This window comes from Piliocolobus tephrosceles, chromosome 19 (assembly GCF_002776525.5).
Source record: "Piliocolobus tephrosceles isolate RC106 chromosome 19, ASM277652v3, whole genome shotgun sequence".
NCBI classification, from domain to species: Eukaryota; Metazoa; Chordata; class Mammalia; order Primates; family Cercopithecidae; genus Piliocolobus; species Piliocolobus tephrosceles.
In genome coordinates, this window is record NC_045452.1 from 7,403,540 (window position 1) to 7,421,522 (window position 17,983).

General features: G+C 48.1%; 1 protein-coding gene across 1 annotated transcript in view; it reads left to right on the forward strand.

Moving 5' to 3' along the window:
• Window positions 1-10,207, forward strand: part of MYO18B (myosin XVIIIB) — a 298,450-nt gene extending 288,243 nt beyond the window's left edge. Inside the window, exons 43-44 of the mRNA XM_026447974.1 lie at window positions 5,973-7,212; window positions 10,006-10,207. Of these exons, the coding sequence (XP_026303759.1) occupies window positions 5,973-7,200 (1,228 nt within the window). The 3' untranslated portion in view covers window positions 7,201-7,212; window positions 10,006-10,207. The remainder of the gene's footprint in view (window positions 1-5,972; window positions 7,213-10,005) is intronic.
• Window positions 10,208-17,983: the final 7,776 nt, after the last annotated feature.

Sequence of the window (17,983 nt, forward strand, 5' to 3'; positions counted from 1 at the left end):
TTCAGGCTTCAAACGATACCTGGGGGCCTGGGCGCCATGGCTCACGCCTGTAATCCCCACACTTTGGGAGCCTGAGGTGGGTGGATCACTTGAGGTCAGGAGTTCGAGACCATCCTGACCAACATGGTGAAACCCTGTCGCTACTAAAAATACAAAAATTTGCCTGGTGTGGTGGTGTGCACCTGTAATCCCAGCTACTTGGGAGGCTGAGGCAGGAGAATCACCTGAACCCTGGAGGCAGAGTTTGCAGTGAGCCACGATCGTGCCACTGCACTCCAGCCTGGGCAGCAGAGCAAGACTCCATCGCAAACCAAACAAAACAACAAAAACAAACAAACAAAAAACAAACCTGACTTGGAATAGACAGAGCCGGGATTTGAACTCAGGTCTTTCTGCGTCTGAAGCTTTTTTTTTTTTCTTCCTGCCTTGTAGATTAGAAAGAGTGGAAATTTCAGTATTCCTGAGTTTTCATATCCTAGTTTACCTAATAAACTTCTATAACTTGAAGCAACCCATACTTACAGCATTTTCATATAAATACCCTTATTCATCAATTCATTTAATCAGTCCAATATTTATTGGAACCTACTATGTGGCAAGCACTAGAGCATGATTCATAACTTGAACATTTTATTGAGCACTTACTATGTGCCTGAGGACTGGCAATTCACTCATGCATCCAACACATGTTTATGGAGCACCTACAATGTGTTAGGGCCCTGGTGCTTCCCTCACTCATTCAACACAAATTCATTGAGCACCTACTGTGTGCTAAGACATTGTTCTATAGACACTGGTAGCAGCGAACACAATGCATAAAAATCCTGCCCTCATGGAGTTCTGATCTCCATAGCATTGCAAGGCCAATCTGGTTTCCCTCATTTTTCAGCTAAGGAAGCTGAGGGTTAGAGAAGTTAGGCAGTGGTCACGTGGCTAGTGAGTGGTAAAACCAGACTTGGTTGCCAGCTGTGTGTGCTTGCAGAGGTTACTCAGCCTCTCTGTGCCTGGAGATCATAATCCCTATCTCTCAGGGTTGCTGTGAGGGCAGGAACCATCCGTTTGCTCTCTGCTATATTCCTGGTATCCAGCACAGCACCTGGCGCAAGTAAGTATCTAGTTAGGGGTAGCTGTTGTGACCAATGACTATTTCATCCACTAAGTTATAGAACCAGCCCAGCATCTTTGTGGCTGGATGCTCAAGGACTATCCTCTGGCTCTTTCCTAGCAGGTATACCAGAAGGATATTCCTTTTTGGACAGACTGCAGGGCAGGCAGCAGAAGTCTGCAAGGCTTTTCTGGAGTCTCTCCTTGAAGAGTAACAGTACTCCTGCCTATCCTGTCTCTCAGTGACTCTGAGAGCCTTCTGTACATCATCCCTCTCCCTGGCCCAGGCTCCGGGAAGCAGACACGGTAACATCTTGATTATCCAACATCCCTCCATCATGATGATGATGGGGAGTTCCATCTGAGCCATACCGAGCTGGTCCTGTGAAGACAGCTACAAAGAAAAAAAATGACTCTTACTGGTCCCCAGATGAAGTCAGATAGGATGTGTTTGAAGTGTCCAGCGCTAGGACAGGAGCGGGGATGATCATCCAGCCTTACTCAGCAGAACTTGGGATCCTTATCCCAAAGCCTACAAAAGGACATCTGAATTCAGGTTAAATTCTTCAGTCTCTATACAGAAAGGAGTGGATGCAAGGAACTTTATACCTTGAGAAGTGGTGCAGACAGGAAATGGAAAAAGCACTTGCAGAGATGTAGGTGGATTTCTGCATGGGAAAGCCAGGAAGAAGCACTTGGCCGTGGGCAGCTTCTTTCTTTCTTTCCTTCTTGCCCTCTCTTCCCCCTCTCTCCTCACTTGACCCCCACTTCTTCTCCTCTCCAGCCCCCACCACTAGGAGTCTACACTGCATAGCTTGTATTCCTGTTTTAAGCTCACCAGCTGAGGTTTCAAAGGCACCAGACCATTCCAGAAAGGTGGGACTCAGCTCATTCCAATCTCAAGACATCAGACCCCGTGACAGCCAAGCTGGGCCTGAGTGGCTGTGCTGGAACATCTTGGCTTCCATGCCTTGTAGAAGGCATTGCTCCTCAAGGGGCCCAGGGAAGGCGAGTGAATCTTCCCCTGTGCCAGCATAGCTGGGAACCTTCCTGGCTTGAGCCTAGCACACCTATGGCCTCTGTACCTGATCACCAGCACTCAGACTGTGACCTCCAGATCCCCATTTCTGGGCAGCCGGTTACTTCACCATGGACCCCAGCCTATCTTGCCTTTTTGTCAAAAGCCGAAGATGGCAGATCCTTAGTTGCCAGCCAGAAAGGCCTCTGCAATGTTCCTTTCTCCCCTTCTTGCCTTTGCCTAGGTCTCCTTCCTTCTTCTCCATCACCACCGCCCTTCTGGGTCTCCATCTCATTTCAACTTTTTTCCTGTTAAAACTGCCTCCTCTTCTTTCATGCTCTGACCCTGCTCCTCTTCTTCCTACATTTCTTTGCCCTCCCTTCACTTTTCTCACCCTGACTACCTCTTCTTTCTCATCTACCTTGATTGAATTTGACAGCATTTGCTGAGCATCTACTACATGCTGGGCTCGGTGCCAACTCCAGAGGTGCAGAAATGACAGTCAGCAAGACACTGTCAGTTCAGACTTGTGGTCTGTGATTCTCCTTCCACCTACTTTTATGCCTTTTTCTCCCCCCTATGTTTTTGGCTCCCCCTCTTCCCTCCTCCTCCTCCTCTTCCTCCTCTTGGGACTTCTTCACCCTCCATTTTCATGCCCTGCCCTGGCGTCTGCAGCCAGCAGTGGCAGTGGAAGCTAGGGTGAGCAGGATGGCAGAGTCCCGGGAGATTCGGTGACAGGAGCCCTCAATGTTGGCCTCCTCACGTGGCAGGCAATGGATGAGACAGAGCATCCAAGACACTCATTCATCACACCCGCCTCCTTTCAGGGCCAGGACAGGATGGAAATGACTTTTGTCAGTTCTGCGGCAGCCCACTGCCCCTGGCAGCTCCAAGCTGTTTATTAATAAAAAGTAGAGAATAAAAAAAAAATACAGGCGTGTGAATGCCGTCCTGCCATGTATTCGGGGAGTGATTCCAAAGCAATGAAGTTGACAAATGCGCCTTCAGGGAATCACAAAGGAGCCCTCTATCTCCTCTTCCAGCCCGTGTCCAGCTGTGATGGGAACAGGCAAGAAATAGGAAAGGAGGGAGCTGCTCTGGGCAAACGTGTGGCCTTTGTTTTAGCACATGGGAACCAACCTTTCTTCTTATGGTGAGCTGAAGGTCACCTGCCCATTCATTCTCCGGTGCATCCCTCTTTGAACTTCTTTTTTTTTTTTTTTTTTTTGAGGCGGAGTCTCGCTCTGTCGCCCAGGCTGGAGTGCAGTGGCCGGATCTCAGCTCACTGCAAGCTCCGCCTCCCGGATTTATGCCATTCTCCTGCCTCAGCCTCCCGAGTAGCTGGGACTACAGGCGCCCGCCACCTCGCCCGGCTAGTTTTTGTATTTTTAGTAGAGACGAGGTTTCACCGTGTTAGCCAGGATGGTCTCGATCTCCTGACCTCGTGATCCACCCGTCTCGGCCTCCCAAAGTGCTGGAGTTACAGGCTTGAGCCACCGCGCCCGGCCTCTCTTTGAACTTCAATTGAGGCTTTTATTGAGTCCAGTGTAGGGTTGGGTTCTGGAGATCCAGAAGTTAAATAGTAGTAATAATGATTGCCTTTAATTATTAATGATTAATAACCATTTATTATTGGTTATAAATTATTCATCATAACCACTAACCATTATTTGGGTGATTAGGTGCCAGAGACAGTATCAAGGGCATTTCTTTCACTGTCCCAGCTGCCCCAGGAGGAAGGCACCATGACTAGTGTTTGGGGAGTGAAAGGAGTACTCCAGGTAGAACCGCTCATGCAAGATCCAGAAGCAGGGAGGGCTTGGCCTGTCCCAGGAGACCAGCGTCCTGGAGCAGGGTGAGCAAGAGGGCAGGAATAACAAGCCTGATCACACAGGAGAAGGACTGAGGGTGAGGGTGATGGTCAGAGAGAGAGAGGAGGTAGCTCCTCCACGTTGCCACCTTGACACCCAGATCTTACCATCACCAGACCACTACTGCAATCCTCTTCCACCCATCTGACATGGGGAATAAGGAGAGGCAGATGATCACAGCCAGCTCTATGCCTTGTCCTCGTGAAGCCCTTTAGCTGAGCCCATCGTTGCCATGGCGACCTCACACAGGCCCCCAGCCTGGGGAGCTCCTGCCAGACCTAGAGGAGATAGGTTTATGGGATCACTGAAGCTCTGTCCCCAGGGGCGCTCAGGAAGGCAGGGTCTAGGTGCCTGTCTCAGTCTCTTCTGGCTGCTATAACAAAAACACCATAGACTGGGTGGCTTATAAACAACAGAAATGTATTTCTTATAGTTCTAGAGGCTGGGAAATCTAAGGTCAAGGTGCTGGCAGTTACATTTGTTGTCTGATTCATAGATGGCCATCTCACTGTGTCCTCACACAGTGGAAGGGGTGAGGGAGCCCTCTGGGGCCTCTTTTATAAGGGCACTAATCTCATTCACAAGGGCTCCACCCTGGTGACCTAGTCACCTCCCAAAAGCCCCACTCCTAATATCATCACATTGAGGATTAGGTGTCAACATACTAATTTTCGGGGGAGGCAAACATTGAGTCTATTTCAGCCCCCACCTATTTCCCTGAGAAAGACGCTGCTCTCCTGCCCCAACCATTCCCTCCCTGCCTTCCATGGCATCACCTCAAGGGACCTTGGCTTGGCTTCCTTCCCAGTTTCAAAAGCCCATTGGGCCATTGTGGTCAGTTCTTTTTCTCCTAAACTGTCCTGTGTGATCAGGAGTGGAAATGGTGTTATCCAGCTGGGTAAGCAAGAAGTCTTCGCCAAAGTCTTGTAGCAGAATCTCAGTCACGCTTTGTACATAGAGGTCCGAATCCTGCAGTCGTCCCGATTGTTACAGTTCCAGCAGCAATGCACTCAGAGGCAGGGACCCCATGACTGGAAACCCACGTATGCATTGCCCTCAGCGCCTCTTCAGGCCTGCGCCCACAGTGGCTTTATCTGCAGTGCCAAAACTCTGACATTTGGCCACTTTTTTACTTTTAAAAAAAGTAAATTGTGACTTTGCTGGTGGGAGGGAAGGGGGTCGTTTCTCTTAGAGAGAGGACAGATAGATTTTATTTATTAAAGGAAAGGTTGGTGGACTCCAGTCTCTCTCCTTTGAATGATGCCATTTATTTTACAGTCTCTAATTTGGTCCCACTGTGAGGCTTCTACTTTTCAGAGGCAAAGTGTTTCTGGCGCTGCTGCTACAAACTCCCTCTGCATAAAAGCCACGTCTGGTGTAGTCCCAGAATAGAAACCGTCTGTCCTCTTGTGTATAGTCTTGGTTTTAAGTTGATTTCATGTGAGTCTTTCCCTTCTGGGGGAACAAGATTTTACCTACACCCTCACCCCATGAAACAATCAGGGATGTCATGGGGCACCCCGTGGAGAGACATATTTGGGTCTTGACTCTCAGAAGCCCCACTTAGTGGGACTGTCCTCTGGGCTTGGCCCCAAATAAACAACCCACTGTATGTCCCCTTCCGGTCTCGAAGAAGCAAACTACTTATTTCACAGTAAGCTCTGGGATGGTAGGTCCTATCATGTCAGATATGATGCCTCATAAATCTAATTCATCCGTCCTAGCTGCAGTTTTAATCTACTCAAATGTACTTAGCTGGGTTTAATTATAGACAGAAATTGCATTCAGAAAGCAACAAGAAATCATTTACATGGCTTGAATTTGCACATTAAATCATATGGTTCATTTGAGAGTGCGATAGGGATGGTATTTCCAAAGAAAAATAATATTAGTGCCTGTGCTTAGGGGCTCTCACACCGATTGCACAAATTGTATGAATTGCACAATTTCTACAGACTGCATTTTTCTTCTTGGCACAGGATAAACGAGGAGGCTGGGGACGCTGAGAGGACCCAATCGGCACTGAGCAGAGCCTGGTCCACAGATGTCCGCAGCAAGACCTCAGGAGACAAGCCTGTTTCTCCCCACTTCGTCCGTCGGCAAAAGTACTGTCATTTTGGGGATGGCGAAGGGCTTGCCGTCCAGAGAAAGTCCACAGAGAGATTAGAAGCTGCGTCTTCTCCCCTGGCTTCTCGGAGTACAAATACATCCCCTCTGTCGAGGGAAAAGCTGCCCAGTCCTTCAGCAGCCCTCTCAGAGTTCGTGGAAGGGCTCCGGAGGAAGAGAGCCCAGAGAGGCCAGGGGTCCACGCTGGGCCTGGAGGACTGGCCCACTCTCCCCATTTACCAGACGACTGGGGCTTCCACACTAAGGAGGGGCAGGGCTGGCAGTGACGAGGGAAACCTCTCATTGAGGGTTGGGGCAAAGTCACCCCTGGAAATCGAAGGGGCCGCTGGTGGTCTCTTGAGGTCCACCAGCCTCAAATGCATCTCTTCAGATGGTGTTGGGGGCACGACCCTACTCCCCGAGAAGGCGAAGACCCGATTCAGTTCCTGCGAGTCCCTCTTAGAATCCAGACCGAACATGGGGAGAAAACTGAGCTCCCCGACCACACCCAGGGACATGCTGTTGTCACCCACACTGCGTCCTCGGAGGCGGTGTTTGGAGTCCTCTGTGGACGATGCGGGCTGTCCAGACCTTGGAAAGGAGCCGCTCGTTTTCCAGAACCGCCAGTTCGCCCACCTGATGGAGGAACCTCTAGGCAGTGACCCCTTCAGCTGGAAAGTCCCAAGCCTCGACTACGAACGCAAGACCAAAGTGGACTTCGATGACTTCCTCCCAGCTATCCGGAAGCCCCAGACGCCTACATCCTTGGCCGGAGCAGCCAAAGGTGGGCAAGACGGTTCACAGCGTTCAAGCGTCCACTTTGAGACAGAAGAGGCTGACCGTTCCTTTCTCTCGGGGATCAAGACCATTTTGAAAAAGAGCCCGGAGCCCAAGGAGGATCCTGCTCACCTGTCCGACTCGTCCTCATCCTCCAGCTCCATCGTGTCCTTCAAAAGTGCTGACAGCATCAAAAGTCGACCAGGAATCCAGCGACTTGCGGGTGACGGTGGTGAGGGAACGTCCCCCGAGCACAGAGAGCCAGGGGCGGGGAGGAAAGACGACGATGTTACAAGCATAATGAAAAAATATCTCCAGAAGTAGGCACCAGTTCAGGTAAAAGCAACAGGCTGGGGCTGTTCTTGGGGAATGAGAGTTCACCTTGCAGCCTTGGGGAGAGCAGGTGCCCCTACTGTCCTTACTGCCACAACTGATTTCTTTAGAGATCAAGATTTTTAGAAGTTTTAGCTGAAGTCATGTGTTGCTGGATGCAAAGCTTTTCAGGAACCCTCTGCTGGGTACCTCTCTTTCCTTGTACTTTGAAATGCAGACACATCAGAACGTAAGAGGTTCCTGTGGGATGACGCTAAAGAAGGTGCCGGATGTGGCCGGGCGTGGTAGCTCACGCCTGTAATCCCAGCACTTTGGGAGGCCGAGGTGGGTAGATCACCTAAGGTCAGGAGTTCGAGACCAGACTGACCAACAGGGTGAAACCTTATCTCTACTAAAAATACAAAAAATTAGCTGGGTGTCTTGGCTGGCGCCTGTAATCCCAGCTACTCAGGAGGCTGAGGCAGGAGAATTGCTTGAACTGGCGAGGCGAAGGTTGCAGTGAGCTAAGGGTGCCACCACTGCACTCCAGCCTGGGCAGCAGGAGCGAAACTCTGTCTCAGGAAAAAAAAGAAGAAGAAGAAGGTGCCAGATGTTTAAAGTTTCCTCGCCCTACTGTCATTTTCTTTTCTTAATGTCATTCCACCTGGGGTTGAAGGAGCTGCGATGGCATTCTGTCCACATAATGACGGGAGATCCATGGTGGCATCGCAGACATGCAAAGGGCCAAGTTGGAAGAGACTTTTAGAATAGTGGAGTCCACTTGCATTACATATGGAGAGAAATAGGCCCTAGGTTGAGGGGGGAGGGAACAAGTACAAAAATCACAGAGCAACAATGCAGGAGAAGTAACTACTTGCTGCCCTTCCTCCCGCTCCTAGCACTCATCCTGTCACTCATCTGGAGTCAAGGTAAGAAAAGGAATTCAGGCCGGGCGCAGTGGCTCACACCTGTAATCCCAGCACTTTGGGAGGCCGAGGTGGGCAGATCACGAGATCAGGAGATTGAGACCATCCTGGCTAACACGGTGAAACCCCATCTCCACTAAAAATACAAAAAAATAGCAGGGCGTGGTAGCAGGTGCCTGTAGTCCCAGCTACTGGGGAGGCTGAGGCAGGAGAATGGCATGAACCCGGGAGGCAGAGCTTGCAGTGAGCCGAGATCTCGCCACTGCACTCGAGCCTGGGCAACAGAGCAAGACTCCCTCTCAAAAAAAAAAAAAAAAAAAAAAAAAGAGGAATTCACTGCTAACCAAGGCTCACATTTATTGAGTGGACACATCAGACAGTCATTTAGTACTCCTGATATCCCCAAGTGGTGGTGGATTTTATTTATTCCCATTTATCAGGTTGACAGACTGAGGATCAGAAAGATTAAAGTCACTTGTACAGAATTACCAGGGCAGAATTGGGTTTCCAGCTGTAGAATCCCTACATTTATCTTTAAAAGTTTTCCATAGGGACACATTCCTGGCATCTTCATGAGTGAAATTAGAGCTGCCTGAGAGTCTATGAGCCTTCGTAAATCTCCCAGTCACTGAATCTCAGAACTCACTGCAGCTCAAGGCTCAGATGGTCGAGCGATTGCATATGGCTCTCAGGGTGCACCTGCTACAACCCCCAGGCCTCCTTGACCCAAATGAGCCACACATCCTCTATTTCTTCAAGAGGCAGCCTCAGCCCATCAAAAAGCCATTGCCCCTTCCGCGGAGACAGGCTTGGACTATATCAGAGCAAACTAATTTGACTTAGCGTGGCCTTCTCTCTGCTCTCAATTACCGAGTAAAGATCTGATATTCATTTACATTATTATGCTCTCGGGGACATAGAAAGCAGTTTCAAAGGCCAAGTAAAGGGCACACATCCATGAGGGGAACAGTCCTTAGCAGAAGTCATCACAGAACATCTTGTCTCTGCCATTCCGTTTTAATCAAGTCCCCTTCCTACCCAAGCAAGGTTCTTCTCCAAGGATGCTAGTTTTTCAGTTATACAATGCAGCACCTCCAACAATGCAAATGCATGGTGGACTTTGGGACCAAGCAAGACCCCCCAAGGCCCAGTTCTGCCCTGTAACTAGCCATTGGACCCTGGGCAAATGATACAGTCTCTCCAAGCCCCTGCGTCCTCAGTTGGAAAATAGGGATAAGAATACCAACTACCTAAAGTAACACTGTGGATTTCATGAGAATATGAGAGATTCCTAGAATAGAGCATGGCACCCCATGGATACAGTAAATGCCAGGTTACTTTGGAATTTTTGGACCTTTGGGAAATCTATTCCAACTTTTTCCTCCGCTTGTTCTCCTTTTGCTGCCTACACTCTGCCATCCCTTTCTGTGGAGTTGCTACAGTAATGCCACCTGGGTATACAGAATTCCAGGCCCTCCACCCCATTCACTGTCTCCATCAAAATGTACCCATCTTCCTGGCCAGGCACAGTGGCTCATGCCTGTAATCCCAGTTCTTTGGGAGGCTGAGGCAGAAGGATCACTTGAGGCCAGGAGTTTGAGACCAACCTGGGTAACATAGTGAGACCCCACCTCTACAAGAAATAAAAAATAAAAAATTAACTGGGTGTGGTGACATGTACCTGTAATCCTAGCTACTCGGGAGGCTGGAGCAGGAAGATCACTTGAGCCCGGGAGTTGGAGGCTGCAGTGAGCTATGATTGCACCACTGCACACTAACCTGGGTGACAAAGTGAGACCCTGCCTCCAAAAAAAAAAAAAAAAAAAGAAAAAAAAAAAACCTTACCCATCCTTTGTCCCATTCATCAACTCTGACCTGTGTTTGCTTCCAGCCTCCTTGAAGCTGCCCTTGAAGACTTCCCGACTCTACGATAACTTGGAGATAGAGAGACTGGCCAGGCCTCCCCAGTGGCCAAAGCCAGCCAGCACGGCCACCCTCAAGAGACAAGACGGGCCCACAAAGGCAAATCCTGCGGGGATGCTGGACTCCCAGTGTGGTTGGCCTGAACAAAATAAAGTGTTGACTCCTGGGCATCTGTGCCTTCTCTATGGCCTTGCTACCTGGGATTCCAGAGTGTTGATGGGGTGCAGATAGGGGTAGGACTGTTCCAAAGAATAGAACCAACCCAAACTGTGTGTAGTTTGGGGTATATACTGCTATTTCTCTTCCTACATGTCTACATGCCATGACCTTCTTCCTCCTCTTCACCTGGCCAGTTTCAGCTCACTTCTTCCAGGAAGTCTTCCCTGATATATCAAACAGAAACAAATGCTCCCCCTCCATGCTCCCTTAATCCCCATGCTTGTCTATCATATTCCTTTGCCAATTCATTTCTCTATCCTGTGTATTTATAAGTGTGTACAAGCATTCAAGAAACTGATGAATGATGAATGAATGAATGAGCCAAAGAACAAATAAATGAGCCCACACACCCTGAATGCATGTGACACACTGATATATATGCATCCTACAAATGTGCACCCACATCAACATTCAAGAACCTTGAATTTATTCCCTTTTTACCAAGGCGAAGCTAGCATATGTGTGCCCACATTTAGGTAGCAAATGCTGCCTTTATTTAAATTCCCACTAGCATAGACTCCATATCCTACCCCAAATTTGTCTCCATCCCTAGGACCCCTCTGGTGTAACCAATCATAGCTCCCACCCGTGGGAGGGAATTCCCATTTGGATCACTGCTGTGTTAGTTTGCAAGGGCTGCTGTGACAAAGTACCGTAGCTGGAGGGTTGAAGTCCACATTGAAGGTCAGCGGGGTAAATTCCTTCTGAGAGTTGTGAGGGCCTCTCTCCTTAGCTGGTAGATGGCCATCTTCCCCGTGTCTCCTCATTTCATCTTCTGTTCATGTCTGTATCCACATTTCCCCATTTTATATTGGATGGGGTCCGCCCTAATGACCTTATTTTAACTTGGTCACCCTCTAAAGACCCTACCTTTAAATTAAGTCACTTTATGAAGTACTGCGGGTTAGAACTTCCACATTTTTTTGAGTGGGGCTGGGGAAATGGGCACAAAATTCGACCAGTAATAACTGGTAAGGTCACCCCAAAAAGAGGAGCTCTCATCTCTGATCATCCTCACTAGAGACTCTGGGTAGAAGTGGGACAAGGGAGGAGGATGGGGCAGGAGGGAAATTCACTGGAGCCCCTCTCTGGAGACCTCACCATCTCTGGAGACCTTCCTGCCTCTCTGATGGAGCACGTTGGTGAACAGTGGACCCTGTTGTCTCTGATGCAGACTCAGTCTCCCACTTGGTGAATCCACCATCCACCTCTTGCCATTCATAGGAGGGCTCTGGGTCACTGGAGAGTGCTGGGATATATGGGGAAAGCAGCCAGGACCTCTGGCAAAGCCCTGGCAAAGAGGAGGCACCACCCAAAAGCTCCCCAATGCTTAGGTGTGGGATGGGAATGGGAGAAGACCTAGGCTCTTGCATGAGGCTCTTCCCAAGTTTTCTGCAGTAAAATCCATCGAGTCATGAAGTCTCAGCCAAGTCACTTTCCTCGCTAGGTCTCAGTTTTCTCATCTCAGTAATGGGAACAACAGTTACTGAACTCTCATAAAACCCTGGAAAGGGAAGGGAAAGTATAGCATACTATATTAGTTTGCTAAAGCTGCTGTAACAAAATTCTACAGCCTGGGTGGCCTAAACAACAGAAATTTATTTCCTCATGGTTTTGGAGGCTGGAAGTCTGAAATCAAGGTATCAGCAGGGGTGGTTTTTCCTAAGGCCTCTGTCCTTGGCTTGTTAATAGTTGCTTTCTTGCTGAGTCTTCACGTGGTCTTTCTTCTATGTGGCTGCACCTCTGGTGTCTCTGTGTCCAAATTTTCTCATAAGAACAGCAGTCATATTGAAACAGGGCCTAACCTTATGGCCTGATTTTAATGACCATGGTTTTTTTTTTTTTTTTTTTTTTGATTAGGTTTCACTCTTGTGGCCCAGGCTGGAGTGCAGTGGTGTGATCTCAGCTCACCACAACCTCCGCCTCCCGGGTTCAAGCGATTCTCTTGCCTCAGCCTCCTGAGTAGCTGGGATTACAGACATGTGCCACCAGGCCCAGCGAATTTTGCATTTTTTAAGTAGAGACAGGGTTTCTCCATGTTGGTCAGGCTGGTCTTGAACTCCCGACCTCAGGTGATCCACCCACCTTGGCCTCCCAAAGTGCTGGGACTTTAATCACCCTTTTCAAGGTTCTGTCTCCAAACACTGTCACATGCTAAGGTATGGGGGGGCTAGAACTTCAACACATGAGATTTAGGAGTTCACAATTCAGCCTGTAACGCACACAATGCAAAAGGAAGTGATTTAATTATTAATTATTAATTATTAATAATTTATCATTTATTATTAATACAAAATAATATACATATTGAATATTATTTATACAGAATAATTTATTATTCATACAGGATACATATGTCCCAAGCTCCCGGCTTGGTCTGCAAACAGAAGTAATTCTGGAAGTCAGGAACAGATTATCAGTGCCGGGGGCAATGGATTCACATTGCCTTCCTGGCACTGATGTTTCCTGGGCATTTTAGAGCCTGGAACCTTTGAGTTTCCATGCACTTCTCTTCATGTGCCAGTAATATTTATTCAGTTTGTATTTGCTGAGTACCTTCTAAGTGCCTGGCACTGTTCCCCATACCCAAGCTCTAGTGAGCAGGCAGAGTCACCCTGCCTTTCTTCAGGGAATATCTTAGCTGGGGAGACAGACAATAAGCAAGAAAATGAATATACTGTCAGGAGCAAGCTGTACTATGAAGAAAAATAAAGATGAAATTATCTTGTGAGTTCTGTGTTAAAAATTTATAATACGTTTATTTTATGAAGCACATTTTTATAAAAGAAATCAGTCATTATTCTTCAATGATGCATCCAAAAAGGTTAATTTCAAGTAATAACAGCAAAGTCTTCCTCATTATGCAGCAGCAAACAGAAATCCTGAAGATGCTCATTAAAAGTCAATTTAACATGCTACAAGTTGACAACCATCCCCATGCCTCTCAAATCCCCCAACCCAACACAGCGTGGAGCAGAAGGTACTTACTCAACTTCATCCTCTTTCTTTTCTTTCTTTCTTTCTCTCTTTCTCTCTCCTTCCTTCCTTCCTTCCTTCCTTTCTTTTTCTTTATTTCTTTCTCTTTCTTTCTTTCTTTTTCTTCTTTTTTCCTTCCTTCCTTCCTTTCCTTTTCCCTTCCTTCCTTCTTTCCTTTCCTTTCCTTTCCTTTTCCCTCCCCCCCTCCCTCCCTCCCTCCCTCCCTCCCTCCCTCCCTTCCTTCCTTCCTTCCTTTTATCTTTTTCTTTTTTTGGATAGAGTTTTGCTCTTGTCACCCAGGCTGGAGTGAAATGTGTGATCTTGGCTCACTGCAACCTCTGCTCCTGGGTTCAAGCAGTTCTCCTGCCTTAGCTTTCCTAGTAGCTGGGATTACAGGCGCCCACCACAATGCCTGGCTAATATTTGTATTTTTAGTAGAGACGAGGGTTCACCATGTTGGCTAGGCTTTGAGCCTCTTTCCTACAAGATGACTCCAGAAATGCCACAGTGGGCCCTGATGTCACATAGGCAGTGTGCTCACCCCCAGCACCCAGGGTAGTAAGTGTCATCCACGTCTATGTGACACTACCACTTCTGCTACCTGGGATATCAACACGGCCTGGCCCCTGGCCTGGGCATTGCCTCTCATGCCTCAGGTCAGAGATTCTCTCTCTGCGTGACCTCACAGATGTCACTACTTTCTGACCTCTCCTTTGCTCATCTGTAAAATAGGTCTAAACTACTACCAGCTTCCCATCATCCTTGTAAGGAATCGAGAACTCATGAATCACTTAGCCCGTTGATTGGCAGATAGTCAGCCTGCAGCAAATGGTGGCATCTTTGTTCTTTGGTCTCAGAAGAACTGCTCCCTGATGCCCAAGTCTGTGGCTCCAACCATATGACTATGCACTGCTATGGCGTCCCTGCTGACGTAACCAAAATTATTTCAAAGTTGAGGATGTTGGTGGTCATGAATCCAGGTGGATTAAATGCTCTCCTGCAAATGTTTCCTCTTGCTTTTATACCCTGAGGCCATTTTTAACAGGGCACCCATGTCTTGAAAGAACTGTAGACCATAAGAACTAGATGAAAGCCTCCAGGTAATTTTACAGGTGGGGAAAATGGGTCTCAGAGAAGAAAATGAGTTTTCCAAAGGCACTCAATAGCAGAGCCGAGTTTAGAACTCAACATTTATTCAACAAAGATCATCTCATGTCCTGAGTACTGTTGCAGGCACTGTCGATAAAGCTGAAAATGGGACAGGCAAAGACCCTGGCTTCATGAAGCTTATGGTTTACTGGGAGGACAGCTCCTTGGAAACACATACATTGGCCATGCCCCTACCCCCTGATGTCCCACCAGTAGTCCAGCAGCTACAGGTCATCCTTCTGTGTCTGCATGATATTTTGCCAAACACCAGGAGTTGGGCCTAGATCCAGTTGCTCATATCACAGACCACGAGTATTGCCAGGGAAGGAAATCTTTATTATGGAAACAATTATCAAAATACTAATTGTAGTAGCAACAAACCCAAGGGTGTCCAAACCAAAACAGTTAGGGTGCTTTCTACTCTCAAGCCAGTCAACTGGGCTTGTCCAACCTGCAACAAATGGAAATTCCTTTGGAATTCCCCCAAATTGAGAGGAGAGACTCCTGCTGTCAGGGACCTACAGAGGGCACTCACCTATCTGGATGCAGATGTCCAATTTCAAATCCTGTTCTTCCTAGGCAATCAGGAATGCAGTTGGGGCTGGCAGTGGTGAGGCAGAAGAGAAGGAGACTGAAATCCATCTCTGGCAAATATGGCTGGGAAGCTGGTAGGAGGGCTTCTGAAATGCTCCTGGTCCACGGCCACTGAGCCATAAGCAATGAATTCCTGATCAGAGAACCAGAATTTTGTTGGCAAACTCCAGGGGTTTGACCTAGGTCTGGCTGCTCACCACACAGAAAGCCAATCACTGAGACAACAAATGTTGCACCAGAAGAAAAGCTGTGTTGGAGGTGACATTAGCCTAGCTGTCAAACCTCTCTCTCCCAACCAACTAACGTTAGGGGTTTATAAAGCAGGGAAGGAGAACAGGAGGGGCAAGAAAGAGGAGTTGGTCAACAGGCAGCAGGTGTGTCTCATTGGGTGCAGCAATCTGAAAAGCCTCAGCTTTCTGATACTATCCAGGAGGCCCAAAGGTCAATTTCCTGAGAAAGGAACTCAGATAAGCCAAATGTACATTTCTAAAGTTTCAGAGGCCCTCTCCAGGCCAACACAGACCCAGCCCTGTTCCAAGGCCCCTGGTTCTCTGCAGAGTTCAAGGAGGGGGAGCTAAGGCTCTGCATTCTTTCCCACTCCCAAAGATTGTACATGGGAAGCACAGGAGAGGGGGGACTGTTGTTGCAGCTAGAAGAGGCAGGTGTCAAAGGATGTTGGATACAGCCGTAGAAGGCTCTGGTTGTGATTAATGGCCTGGCCAAGCTCCCGCTGCTGTCTTCAGAAGGTGATGGACAGTTCAGACTGGACTCCCACTCCGTGGACCTTGTTGCTTATTTAGCTGGCAATATAGGCAGCTCCCTTCAGAGCATAGTGACAGATGTTAAGCAGCAGCTCTGGTGACAAGGTGACACAGTGACCCTGTCACCCTTTGTTAAGAATCATCATAGCTCCCATTCTTGTGTGTCTGTGAGGAGATAGGCACTGTGCTTGGTGATATTCAAACATCACTTCTAAGAGACAGTGGTTGGGATCCACTGTCCTATCCATGTGTTCTATATGCACAAGGAGAAATATAAAATGACTCAAAATGCTCCTTTGTAAATAGCTGCATGGAGGCCCAGTAGTCTTATTCTGGGCTCAGTGAGAAAATCATGCTCATAGTGCATGCCTACAGCTTGTAGGATTCGCTGGAATGGCTTATTTAACCCTCTTTCAATCTCTCATGTCCTAGAATCTAAAGTTTACGGTCTTCCTGCTTAGACTTGCTGCAAAGGGTAGGGAAAGACATGGCTGCATTTACTAAAAGCCCTTGGTCTTCCCTTGATCCTCAGCTTATGCAAAAAGGGGGTCTGCAGCAAAAGGTGGAAGGATATTGGAGGATGCAGTCCCTTAAAGCACAGTGACCTCATCCTTGGTAAAATGAGTCAATGTCTGTGGCTGGCGGTGAGCATTTTCATTGTTCAGCGAGTGGGGAGAGAGAATGTAACAAGGGGTCAAGTTAATGACTTTTCCCCATACCAGCCATTGAGGCTCAGAGAGGACAGAAACACAGACAAGCGGAGCTGGGATTTGAACTCGGGGCTCTATCTCCAAATATATGCATTCTTGGTATTAACATCATGGGCTAAGCTTGCAGTGTAGATAGTGCTTTCCTATAAGGTCAGCTGGCTGAACGGGCCTTTGGATCACATCACTTCACCTGTACCATCTCCTGGCTAAACAAAGCTGGGCCTGCCTGCTCCATCTGGGAGGCAATGGGGACCTGTGTCTAGGACTAGGCTTGGGTGTACTCCTGGCTTTGCCATCTTTTAAGCTGTGTAACCTCAAGTAGTTTGTTAAACCCCTCTAATTTTTGGTTTCTTTTTGAGTAATAAGGGGTGGGAGCAGAGACCTATCTTTAGAGCCTGTCTGGCCAGCAGAAGCACCAGGACAAGGATTATTATGCCCATTTTACAGATGGGGCAGCTGAGGCTCAGCAAGGCCAATGACTGGCCTGATTTAGCAGCGGAGAAGCTGGGATTAGAGTTCAGAGCTCTTGACTCCTCATTCAGTGCTCTTCCTAAGACAGTCACTCTGATCTCCTTCGAGTTCCAGGCCTGGTTGTCCGGCCAGTGCAGGGAACATTTGAAAGAGTTCCAAAGAGTTCCCTGGCCTAGCACAGGCAGGGAGTGCCTAACTCAGCCCTAGGAGGCATTCATCCCTATTGTTCACTTCAGTCTCAAGCGACCTGCCTCAAAAGTGGGGTGGGTAAGAGGCTCATTCCATAGGTGCCCAGCCTGTTCTCTCTTCTTCCATGTTTGAGGGAACTCAATTTTTGGCATCAAAGGCCTCTAGAAGAGTTTAAATGTGACCTCTCCGAATAAAGGGAAGTACTGGAAATTATTCTTGTTGCTGTTGGTTCCCTGGGTGTCTCATTTAGGGCTATGTGGGTATGATGGCTCATGGTCCATGGACTAATGCCCCTTACCTGTGCATGGAAGTCCCAGGAGTGCGTTTCGAGGGGATGGATGGGGACAGGCAAGAGTGTTCCCTGTGGCTGAGGAGCAAATACTGCTGGCAGGGCCCAGCTGGTACCAGTACATTACACTGGCCCCATCATTTTAAATGCAGAAACAGGACCATGGAAGGAGCATCTACTGCCTAAAGTTACACAGTAATTTGGAAGCAGACTTCAACCTAGTGTTTTCCCTCAAATTCTTGCTGCCTCCTAGAGCTGGAGAGAAATGATTTGAGGATAATTCAGTCTTTGGGTCAATTGTAAATAACTAGGGTGCACTAAAGAATCCTGACAGCACCTTCAAGTTCTGGTCTCAAAAATTTAGGTCTACATTCTTTTTTTCTCTGCAATCCTGAGTGGCCCACATTTTGTTCAGTGTGGTGCTAAGCTCACCACAGGTTGGCTGTATGGGTGGGCAAGCTATGTAGCCTCTCTGTGCCTCTGTTTCCTGCTGTAAAGTCAGGACAATGATGATATCGGATCCATCTCATGAGCCTCCTCAGGTTCTCTTGGTCTCCTCTAACTCCTGGAACCTCAATTGCTACCTGA